The 12,342-nt window shown below is 36.5% G+C and overlaps 1 protein-coding gene across 25 annotated transcripts in view; it reads right to left on the bottom strand.

Annotated features, from left to right (window-relative positions):
* Nucleotides 1-12,342, bottom strand: part of GPHN (gephyrin) — a 271,188-nt gene that overhangs the window by 180,012 nt on the left and 78,834 nt on the right. For all 25 annotated transcript variants that reach the window (XM_071427065.1, XM_071427069.1, XM_071427068.1 and 22 more), the window contains exon 2: nucleotides 5,394-5,472. In XM_071427065.1, coding sequence (XP_071283166.1) covers nucleotides 5,394-5,472 — 79 coding nt within the window. The remainder of the gene's footprint in view (nucleotides 1-5,393; nucleotides 5,473-12,342) is intronic.

Below are 12,342 nucleotides of genomic sequence, written 5' to 3'. Positions count from 1 at the left end.
CAAACATAATGGAACAGAGCAGGAAGGGCAGAGTTTTTCTTTTGAATCCTTAAAAAATTTTGTAACATTTTCATTTATTTTCCTAAATGAAAGTTTAAGTACATTTAATAATAATAATAACAACAAACCTTAAATCTGAACATGAAGGATCTAGTAAATCTCCATAACCAATGATGAAGTTTCTTATTTCAACAAACATGATATATTCTTACACATCCTATAAGTAGAGAAAATCCCTAAACTTGTTAAGATAGAGGTTCCTGGCTAGCAAGCTTGGAGCAGTGCATCCCTGCAACACAGAGAAGTACAATACTTAATTCTGAAACTAGTACTAGAACTGAAAAGAGAGATAGAATACCCAAGATGCAGCTGCCATGCAAACAACCAACCCCTCTCCCCTCAAAAATACTTATCAGCCCAGACACAGTTCTGGGGCTGCACAGCCTCTAGTTCTAGAACAACTTATGCAGCTACTTGATTAGCTCATAAACTTCTTAATTGCAGGCTACCACAGGGTGTTCCAAGAGCAAAAAGAGGAAATTTCTTTCTAAGAATTTGGTAGCTGTGTGATAAGAGAAGACATGTTTGTTCTAAATGTAACTACTATTGGTAGATAAAGCTGACATGGAGCTTTAGAGAGGTTACAGGAGACTGCTTTGGGCCAAGATCTAAAAATCATTAGAGTTGAAAGTTACTAAGTGCTTAAAAACCACATTTTCTTGTGTTCTGCTTTGCACAGTCTGCTCCTATGGGTTTGCTTCAGACAGATGAAGTTGTTGCTATAGGTTTATGAGTCATTAAGCTTAAACAGCCAAAGGATACAAAAAGGCTATATTAGCCTTTTTTGCTAGAAACTGCCAAGGAATCTTGTAGGTTGAGAATTCTTTTTCTTGAAGTGCAAGAAACAGAGAAAACATTTAGGGACTGGTTCATATGACTGGAGGTAAAAAAGATTTGGCAAACGAACAACAAGAACATCCTCTGTGATACATGTGGTGGAGGCTGGCTGGACTACGGAGAAGGCAAGTGGGTAAACTGGCTGGAGAAGAAACCCTAGCCACTTAAGGTCTTAACCATATTTTAATTATCTTGATGGAAGAGCAAATACAATTTTTTAGGCACACAAAAACTCTGCTTGCAGTTGAAGCAGATAAAGGTTTGTCTCAATCTCCCAGATCAAAGAGAAACCACAAGGATAGCATGAAGCCAATTTTATATATATCAACTTTTAAGAAGTTACTCATTAGATTAGACTCATCCTCATGAATTCCTTTATGCAGGTCTCAGATCTTTGGAAGTTTGCCAAGTACAACTTTTTTCATTAGATTCAATGGTTAAAATAGGCAGCACTTCTGTAATGCTCAGCATTGCTTCTCTGCATAACAGTCTGGGCTACCACAGACAGCTCTCCAGCCATCCTAATAAAGATAACCTGATAAAATCACCCAATGTTTAGAGATGACCTCAGGAGGCAAGAGAAGCAGAGAAGTATTTTTGTAAGCCTATCAGGGAAAACATTCAAATACAGTCAAATAATGGACAAAAAACTGAGCATGAGCTCCCACTAGAAGGTTGCTGCACAGCAAGATAACTGTGGATAGAATTACCAAATAAATGTTTCCTCTCTCTACAGCATTATTGAGACCAGCAGTTAAGTAAAAGATACAGGCGTGACATTCATATATAGTAACAGGCATTGAAAAACTAGAAAGGCTGCACAAAGGGGAGAGGGTGTGAACTGGTATCCTCACAACACTGAATTTGTAGTCTTCAGCAAGACAGAATATGTCACTGGTTTTAAAATGATGAGCAAAACACAGAAAGTATAAGCCACAATACTTCCAGTTTTCCTCAAAAATTGCTAGATAGGTTCCTCCATGTGAAGATGGGAACTTACTAATAGGTCTATTACCATTTTGGTTGTCTTTCTAATGCAATTACATGGAGGGTAAACAACATTTTCTTCTCACAATTTTGTCTTCTCTGTAGTACACACTCATTAAAACAAGTTTTAATTTCCTGTCAAAAGTTACCTGTTCTTACATTTTATATTTATCTACTCTCATAATGAGTATGAAGGAGACATGAAACACAGTTTAGATGTGATGCAATTTTGCCTAGAAAGAAGTTATTCAGAATCTCTTGGATATTGTTCATCTCAAAGAAGCTCTGAAGATGTTTCCAAAACAAATGCATCAGTGATTATCTGCAGCTGCAGCTACTGAATTGCTCAGAAAGATTAAAAGCATCCTCTTTTCTGATTAGACAAGTATTTTATGAACTTTGTGTGGACATACAGGCTAGAACTGAAAGGAACATGTTATAAAGTGATGCTAAGAACTAAAACTTTAGAATCTCTATACACAGAACTTCTTCTTGAAGTAGGTGGACCTATACACTTAACATTCTAATGATCTGATGGTTCACTCTTCAGGTGTATTTAAGTAACTTCTAGTAAGAAAAAAAAAGTAGTAGTAAAAATCCTAGAAGTTTCAGGTGATAGACATATTGCATTGTATGTATCCCATTTCTCTCCTGAGCACAGATTGGCTATTGAGGGTGGAAAAGGACAGGAAGACAGAGGAGTGCACACACTTCTGTCTGCTCATGAGCAAGGGGTCAAATGAACTCATCAATATGTTTCACTTTCCTTGAGCATGAGCCTTTTGCCTTGCTAGAGAGCCTCAAAGATCTCCCCACAAAAGCAGGACTCTGCTAGCATCTTAAGCTGTTTCACTGCATTTTACTTCAGCTGATTAAAGTCTGAACCATCATCTAAGAACCAGCAGCCTAGTCCCTCCAATTGCACCTGCTCTCTGCAGCTCTGCTGTTTAGGACAATGAATGGAAAAATATCTCTAGTCTTCTCCCACAGTCTGTAACTCCTCACTTCAGGTTAATTTGATATGCTTGGTGTTTTGGGGTTTTTTCCCTTTAGCAGAATTTTCATTTTTATTGACACACAGTAAATTGTGAGTTAATCACATACAAGTATAGGTGATCAAACTACTGATTTGAGCAGCAGAGCTTTTATTAGCATTGCTGAGAGAACTGAAAGCAGATTAAGTTTACAGTCCTGCTCCAGCTGGGAAATCATCTGGAGAAAAAGGGCTACTCTGACAATTATGCATACTTGATATAAATCAAACATTAATGAAAAAACCAACAAGGCTAATTTAAAGTTTCATCTCAATGTAAAGACACACTTTCAGCTGTCCAAAAAAAGGCCTTCTGCAATAACAAAACAGAAGTAGTCTGTTGCAGAGCCAAGAGTGGCAAACTAAGAGGGACAGAGCCATTTGCAGAGAAAGCATGAGAATTTATGTAAATCTAATGTTTGCATCTGAGATTATAAAGAAAAAGAGGCAGTGCATCTACAGTCAGCACAAACAAGCACTAAAGAAGTCCTAAAGTGTAAATATTAAACAGGTAAGAGGATTAATCAAATGCTATTTTATGGTTCCAGGTATTATTACAGGTATCAATCATAGCCAAATAGGCATAAAATTTTAATTAAACTTTATTCTTTACTGCAAAAAAAGATTAAAACATCTCTTTGTCTGGCACTCCCCTGCTTCATCCTAATGCTGTCTTTGCATAACAAAGAATTAAGATCCCATGGGATCTTAAGAATCACCTACAGAAGGCTGGGTTGGACAATATTGCCTTAGATGATTTCTTCATTTTGGAGATTCACACACACTATTACACATTTTGCAAGAACTCTTTATAGGTGTTCAGTCATAATACAGCAAGAATTTCAATTTGGAAAGATAAACGCAAGTTTATACATTCCTAGAATTCGTCAGGAAGAGGACATTTTTCTTGCACTGTAATGTCATATAGCAAAGTATCATAAGCAGCCCTTGAAACCTAACATGTATTGAGACTTTACTCAGTCTTTCAAAGTGACAAAAATGGCTATGTTGCAGTCACTTGTGCTTTTTATGCTATAAGAAACAGAAATCCATTTAATTTCTTTTGAACATTACAATAATTTATTACAATATTCTTCATCTCAGTTACGATCAAGGAAGAAAATGAAGACTCCATCACTTCTGGTGAAAGTATACAGAAAGTAATAATTCTACAACAAAGGCAATTCAACCTTCTGAGAGTAAACTCAAGAGGTGCAAGTCCAAAACTATGTGTAGCATGTAAGCCTACCTGCAGCTCCAAAACCCACATATAATTCTAAAGCAAACAAACAAAAAAGAACCAACAAAGCCAACCAACCAATCAAAAATACTCAAAAAATCACCACTCAACAGAAAAATTCTGAAAATTAAGACCTTTAAAATAGCCTTGACTTCAACACTTAAACAGTAACTATTAAAAACTTATCTATTGCATTCACTCTGTACATATCAAGCAACAATTATACTTGCTCCTTGTACCTCTGTCATTTCAGATATATAAATCATCAGTCACATACACATAGTCAAAATTGCCCAAGAATGCATGTACATGCGCATATGTGTCATTTACCTACAGGAACATAACAAAATTAATTCTGCATCTACCTCCCTCCCTGTAACTGAAATAAGATGCCAAATACACCATATTTTTCACTAGTTCTCAATCAATACTGAAAAATCTGCTCTTTCAGCAGCAAGGACCATCACATTAGATCTCACTGTGGACTGCACTGTCATTCATGTTAAAAATATGTCAATTTTTTTTCTCTTTTTCCCTTCCCTCATAACAAGTGGTACACTCACACACTAGCAAGAACATTTTCAGCTACTACTAAAGTTAATGGATGAGAAAAAAACCTCACAAGCCCAAAAAACAAACAAAAAACTGAATGACAAAGGAGGTCTGATACAATTTCAAGTCTGGCTCAGAGCTCATGAGATTGAATTTTATTTTAGAGAAAGATCCAATACTGAGATAAAGACCAGCAGTCTTGCAATGAAGCAAAATTTAGACCATGTGCACATATACTTCAATTGAAACAGGTAGTAGAGGAAGAAACACACATCAGCTGTATGAAAACAGATACAAAGAAAACAGATTCTAGATGTTAAGGTAATTAACAATAACTGTTACTCAGTAATATTCTAATTTATATGCAATTCCTCCTTAAAAAGGGAGGGGCAACAATGTGCATACAAGTCCTCTATAGAAATACCAGCATGCACAATCTGTTACCTCTGATGACTCTTAAACCTTTCACTGTATGTGCTCTCTGGATGTTACTTCAGAATTATTTTAGACACAAGGTGGTTTTAATAACACTTGCTTGTATCAAAGACTAACAAGTTGGCAAGCATAAACCACTAAAGCATTATGTGTACTTCATCATACTACTTCTGTATATAATTACAAAACTACTCACAAGGATATCAGGAAGAAGCTTTCTTTGCTTAGCAATAAGAGCCAGATACTCACAAAGAAGGGTCTTGGACCAGATCTTTAAGGTTTATCCCACTACGATCCTCGGCAAGGTTCCTGAAGCAACTGTCACTCACTAAAAAAAATAGAAATAAAATTTAAACAAAACAAAATGAAACAAACAAAATAAAATAGGAAAAAAAGAGGTGGAAATTTAACAACAGAGCACAGTTCTTTTGATTAACTAAAAATGCTTTTTGGCATTGACTGGAATTTGAACAGTCATATATAAAGTTTGATTTTCACTCAGGTTCCACCTAATTCAAAGAAAAGTAGACTCAATGGAAAGTGAAAAACACTGTATCACAGCTTATGCAGAAATAAACTGCATAAATTCCAGGTGGTGAACTTACTACTTGTCCACCTGAAGGCAAAGGAAATCTCAAACACGTGGATGCACAGGTACACACTTGTCCATGCATTTAACAGGAGAGTCTTTAATCATGCACTGATCAAAATACTTAACCAGAAACAGTGAGAGCTCCTATGTATTTAAGTTCATAGTTATTCATGGGTTAGCAAAAATGTTTAATATGAGCAATAACCAAAACAAGTAATTAAGAGCAAAATTTACTCAAGCAACTTATTTATAACTTATAAAGTTAATGTAAAGCAGCTAGTTACTGTAATAACTGAAATTACAGTAAATGTCACAGAAGTTCTAAAGAGTATTAGTGTGCTTTCATTTTCTTCACTAATTAAAAGAAAAAAAACAACAGAAGAGACTTAAACCTCAAACTCCAAATTTGTTCTCTTGGCTAAGTCTCCCAGCACATGTACTCCAATCCTAAAAGCCATCTCATTTCTCTTAAATAACATCACAGTCAGTTTGAGAGGTGGAAAAAGAGTAGTGGCATTAATACTTTTAGAACAACACAGTATCACTTTAAAGGAATTACTTATTTCTGACTACAGCAAACTTTCTGAAGGTATCAGAGGTTGTGATATGGAGAAATCAGTGTAAGGATCAATTTCCCTTAATGGGTAAGGTAATCTGTGAGACAAAGTTTATGAAGAAATGCATTATTGAGCATCTTACAACACAGAATACAGCTTCACATTTGGTGAACAGGGATGTGTTTAAATCACTGCAAAACACTGCAAAAACAAATGTTCCTACTTTTTTCTCTCTAAATGCAAATTACTCTCTTTAATTTACATCTCTAAGTATTCATGCAGATCACCAGCATCAAGAAAATGCAAATCATTCCCAAAATACATTGTTTTCACAGATTACAACACGTACAGTGACAGACCTACCTAACATACTACAAAACTGCAAAATGTTTCTACTAGTACCTCTCGTTGGCAATGCATCTCACAAGCGTGAAACCTGGTAAGTCTGCTGGAAAGGACAAGTATTGGAAGAAAGCATCCCAGAAGAAGAGGCTGGGGTAGCTGATGAAACAGGTAGTAGTCCTGGCCCTCAGACAAAGCCTGACAGCTTATGACTGTGAGAGAGGGATTTGTCAAGTGTTGAAAACACTCACCTCAACAGGGTAATAACCAAAGGCTATCCTAAGCTTCTCTCCCCCGCTGTCTCTGAAAACTGTACCTAACAATTGCCTGCTGCACACAATCCCTAGGGCTCTCTTGTCTTTGAGGTACTTGTCTCAGATCTCCATTTTAAACAACAGCTACCTGTGCTAACTAAGCCCAGACTCTCAGCTTGTTCCTCCCATGACAAGTTCATAATTGCCTGTATAACAAACTGCAAGTTACCTGAACTGATCTCACAAGCACTTCCCCCATTGCCAGGCAAGCTCTGAGTGAGCAGCTTGAGCCTTCGGGAATTTTGCATTTCCATCCCCACCTATTACACTGAACCCAAGACCCTTGAGTGGATCTCAACTCTTCAGTTAAAGGAGTAATTCCAAGATCAGCAGATCCACAAACAACCAAATGTTGGATTTTATGAGAGAAAAAATTCCCACCTACATTGATATTTGATAGTTTATATTTGCTTGTTGTCAAGTTTGGCAACAAAACAGCAAACAGAACATTTTACCTACAGTCTTGTCCTAAATCCTACACTACCAATGTATCAGCATATCTCCCATGCTAACACAATGCATCATGAATAAAAATTATGCTCAACACTGTTTTTTCACTACTGAAAAAATCAAACATTTTTAAAGCATTAAATATTTAATCTAAATATGCTGCATTTCTCTATTGTCTCCTCCAATCCCCTCATGGCAAGCAATCACAGTGATAATTGAGGAAACTAGTGTCTTTATCTCAAAAGTTTTTTAATGGGAAAATGAAAAATGACAACATAAAATTATCTTATCAGTAAAACTGGCCATTATTTATCTGTAACTCATGATGTTTAAAACACAAAATGTGTTTCAAATAAAAATGTTTAAAACTAATCCCTAAATTTGTCAGAGACAGCCTTTGTTTTACTTGTCTCAACATAAAGCCAATATTATAACACTCTTTTTATTAACGAATCTTAAAATTGCAAACCTTCCCTCTACTTAGTAGACCTTGGCAATGAAACCATTTGCTAGTAAGGCTAATTCAACATCAAATATCTACGAACTTTAAAAAATGTATAAATCTTGTCTCCCTTGTTTTCTTCTTTGATTGTAGGAGAGTTAGAGCAATGTGTAGCTGCAAACTGGTAAGCAAGTCTCTTCTTAGGGTACTGCTCTAGCTGGATTTAGAAAACACAGATGCTACAGATAAATGTAAAAAATTCCATATCTGGTTATAACAATCAAGAATTCCAAGAGTTTAGTTAACACTAACATTTGACTATAACTACTAATAAAATGACTAGTATGGATAGCAACAGGAGAGTTTCCAGTGAGTGGAAATAATTCATTGGAATAGGCTGGAATGAGCACTTGGTCTGCATACAAGCACTGCCTTGCTCCTTCACATCCTTGCAAACTCTTAGCATAAATAAATAAAACAAATGTTCAGCAATAAATGCAAGGTGGAAGCAATCAAGCAGAGCAGGTAGTCTATTTCTCACAGCTTAGAAAACTTTAAATCAACACCGCACATATTTAAAAAATAACATATAACCTAACTGAAATGAGAGCTATTTATTTTAAACAGGAGAGTGAAACTGTGATGGTATGGCAGAAATATCAGGGTGATCAATGGTGGTTTGAGGGAAACATGGACGAAAACTTTGCATCACAGCCACAAATTGTACTACAGATGCAGTAAGGCCATGCCTGACTTCTCTTTGAAGCACAACCAAGGGATACTTTTGCATAGGACATCTATATGAACACAACTCCCATACAGGGTTTTATTGCCTTGCTCCAAAATTAAATTTTTATTTTTTACCCCTCCAAAACTTTATAAAAGCTAGTATTTTAAGCATTGTTGAGTGGATGTTTTCTGGAGAGATACAGAACTGTTAGCTGGTCCTCTCTACACACACATCAAGTGGCTGAGCCTCTGGTCTGCAGTACACCCCCCACAGGTACTTCCTCAGAGAGGTGGCAAATGACTACAAAAATAGCACCCTGAAGCATATTTGCTCCATGGAGTATGGCACATACAATGACAGTCTGTGAGGTGCCAGAAATGTTCCTAATATACCAAATATTGGCACAAACATCACAGGCATCAACTGAACAAAACACATAGTCTCAAAAACATCACAGCGAGGCAAAATCCCTGAACATGCATTGCACAAGTTTGACTTCCAAGTGAGCTGTTACATGTATCAAAGCAAACAGGATTTAGCAATAGCCCAAATTTTCCCAACATTCATCCTACTTCCAGCTCCTGGTTTCTATTACTGATGCTCTGTTTCTCACCCCTGTCTAGTCTTGTGCCTAGGAAGTAACAGAGGTGGGAAGCTAATAAGGGAATATAGCTCTCACCTGTCAGTTACACATACAAAATTCCCGATGGAAAGGTTAAAATCAGCATTCACACTCTAATGTGCAAACATCCAATTTACAACAGTTGTGAAGCCTTCCCACTTGGCATTTGTGAACTTCTAAATTTGTCCATGTGATTTTTTTTCCTTTGCTTTCTTTAGCAGGGTTTTAAATGAGACCATACTGAAGAGAAATAGATTATTAGCCTGTTGATTTCCAAAACGAGAAGCTCTGTAACTCTGAAGGCAAAGTAATATTTTCTTCAAGTAGTGGCAGGTCATAATCTGTTGCAAAATGTATCCCTATTTTAATTTTATTTTTAAAATGTCCTACAATTTGAAAACCATGTAGCTCCTTAAAAACGTCATTTAATCTCCTACCCCACAGAAAGTACTCCCAGTAAAGAAGAGCCCTCTTTAGATCAAATCAATTCCAAATCTACAGCTGATAACAGTGATTTCATATTTATATGATGTAAAAAAAAAATGCAATAACCACCCTCAAAAACTGAATTTCTATAGTTTAGTAAAGAAAATGACCTCCTGTTACAGGCCCCCAGCCAGGTAATAGCTAGCATTGACTCCATGCTTCTCAGAAGGCTGATCTCTCACTTTAATGTACTACACTTACCAAGAAGCCCATCACCCTTACAGAGAGTCGCAACACAGATGGACCCAATTGGTCCTTCAATCCAAATACCATCACCACTGGCCAATTAAGAAACCACCCTTGGGTAAACAACTCTCTGTAACACATTCCACATGTGCACAACAACAGCTGCAGCAAGTGAAGATAAGAATTGTTTATCTCTTTTTTCTGATCTTCTCACAGCCTTCCCCAGGACAATGCCTGGGAAAGTTGTGCATTGCTCTCTGTGGCCAGAGAGCTCTGCCACAACCTCCCCCATACCTAAATATGTGATTCCAGAAAACTACTACTACCTGCCAGATTTTCCTCTAGGTTCCCAGAATTCAGAACTACTTTTAGATCAGTTGTGACTGCAAGTAAATAAAAATCATCTTGACAACAAAATCTTGTCATGAAGACAGTCACCAATGCACTGTTAGTTTGAAAATACATGGACTACTACAACCTCAAACAGTATGGACTGAAATATAAGATATCAGTTTCTTACATTTTTGTCCTTTAGAGATAATATCTCCTAAGTTTACTTCTTTTTCTTAAGACCTCTTCATCTACCAATAGTATTTTTGACAAGACTTTACCTTACCCCTCTTTTTACAGGCTCATTTATGTATTTAGGTTTTATAACAGATTCAGTCACCAGTTAATAAATATAAAAATATATTTAGCACACTTGGGATGTTCTGAAAAGTACTGGTCTAGCACAGTGTGGTACTCCAGTCTGGATTAGCTTGCTTCAAGAATTATTCAGAAGTCTCGTTCCAGATTCAGGTGGTGCTGTTCCATGTACTCCATGCAAACGGTTCAGGATTGAAGTATTTTGCTTTTATGGGCCCAACCTTATACACAAGGCAGCAAGCACCTTCTTTACCTATTATTCACATTGTTGACTTCAAGAAAAAACAAACTCAGGTAGGGAAGCTTAGGGTCTTAGGGTTTAGGATATAACAAGTAACAGAATTTTTTCTCAGACCTCAAAACATCTCCCCTTGAAACCTGTTTTCTCCTGCAAACACAGAATTCTTGTCCTATACATGTGCTATAGATGTCCTATAAGGCATACTTTATGGAAGGCAAAGGAAAGAGAAAGCACCAGAATATTGATTCTCTAAATATTAAAATTTTGAGGTATTTTATGGGTCCCATGGACAGTAACACCACAGATAAATAATGCTGCCTTTTTTCTCTGCTACTGTCACATTTTTCAAGTCAGTGCATGTCAACCAGAAAAGATACATAAAACAGATGGCACATTACAGAAATTTTGTAGCACCTTCTCCAGATCTATCAAAGAAGACAGCAAATTAATTTTAAGAGCAGCATTTATACCATTTGTATATCTGCACACAAATCTCTGACGTATTTGCAGAATAAAAAGAACTACGAGTCTCCATGCAAACTGCAAATGCTTAAAATTGCCAAGAAAATATGTTGTCTGTGAGTAGTAGAAATAAGGCAGGCTGATTTCCTAAGAACTCGTGATCTAAATGCCATTTGCTATCACCACATAAATCCAGAACGGTATCCTCACAGATTGACAAAGAAGTACTATCATAAAAAGGGAGATAAGGTACTGGAACAACAGAAGGGAAAGGTTCAGGTGACCTACTGAAAAACAGGATGGTCATAGACCAGAAATACAAGTTAGACATGTGATCCTATGATTTTTCTTTTTCTAGAAAACAGAAGCAATAATGTCACTTGTAAACCAGATGTAAAGGAAGGCTGTTGTAATGATAAAGAAAAGTAAGATAGCAGGGGAAGTGAAAAGAACTTGATTAGCTTAGCAAAAAAAATCATTAGATGGTAGCTGCTGGTGAGTTTATCTAAATAGAACAGCAAAACAAATATCAGAAGGAGAAAAGAATACTATTGCAGAAAAAATTTAATTGTGAGGAAATCATAAGAAACAGAACATAATTTTCAAAGAGCTAGAGAGGTGAACCCTCACTAAAAATCCTTCAATAATAATAGTGAGGGCAAGGAAAGCACACAGACTTGTTCTCAGCAGATTTAAGGATAAATTAAATGACACAAATTGTTCTTGAAGACCTGAAGCATTCTGCACCACAGCAGCTAATGTTGTGAAATCTATGTTAGAGTTTCTCTGAAGGCTATGAACTTCTAAACCTCCCCAGGGTTTCTCCCATTTTCTAACAGCAATTAAATGAGGCATTTTTTTCTGTGTATCCATTAGTCTAGCGGGTTATGCCTCTCTCAAATGATTTATCATTTAAATTTTACAATATTTGTGCAGCCTCGGGCTACAAATTCTGTACTGGGTTTTAATCTAATATTTAACAAGCCTGAGTTTCAACTCCATAGCACTGTCAGTGTAATCACTGCAGTGATCAGGTGAACTTCAGAAGAAAAATATCAAATCATTGAAGACATTCAACTCTTTGGAGATGCAGCATTAGCAATACTTCTAATTGTTTGTACCCAAT

This window comes from Agelaius tricolor, unplaced genomic scaffold (genome assembly GCF_023055355.1).
Source record: "Agelaius tricolor isolate 1412-34295 unplaced genomic scaffold, bAgeTri1.0.p SCAF_5, whole genome shotgun sequence".
NCBI classification, from domain to species: domain Eukaryota; kingdom Metazoa; phylum Chordata; class Aves; order Passeriformes; family Icteridae; genus Agelaius; species Agelaius tricolor.
The sequence above is the reverse complement of the archived record's forward strand: the minus strand, read 5'-3'. Positions and strand labels throughout refer to the sequence as shown.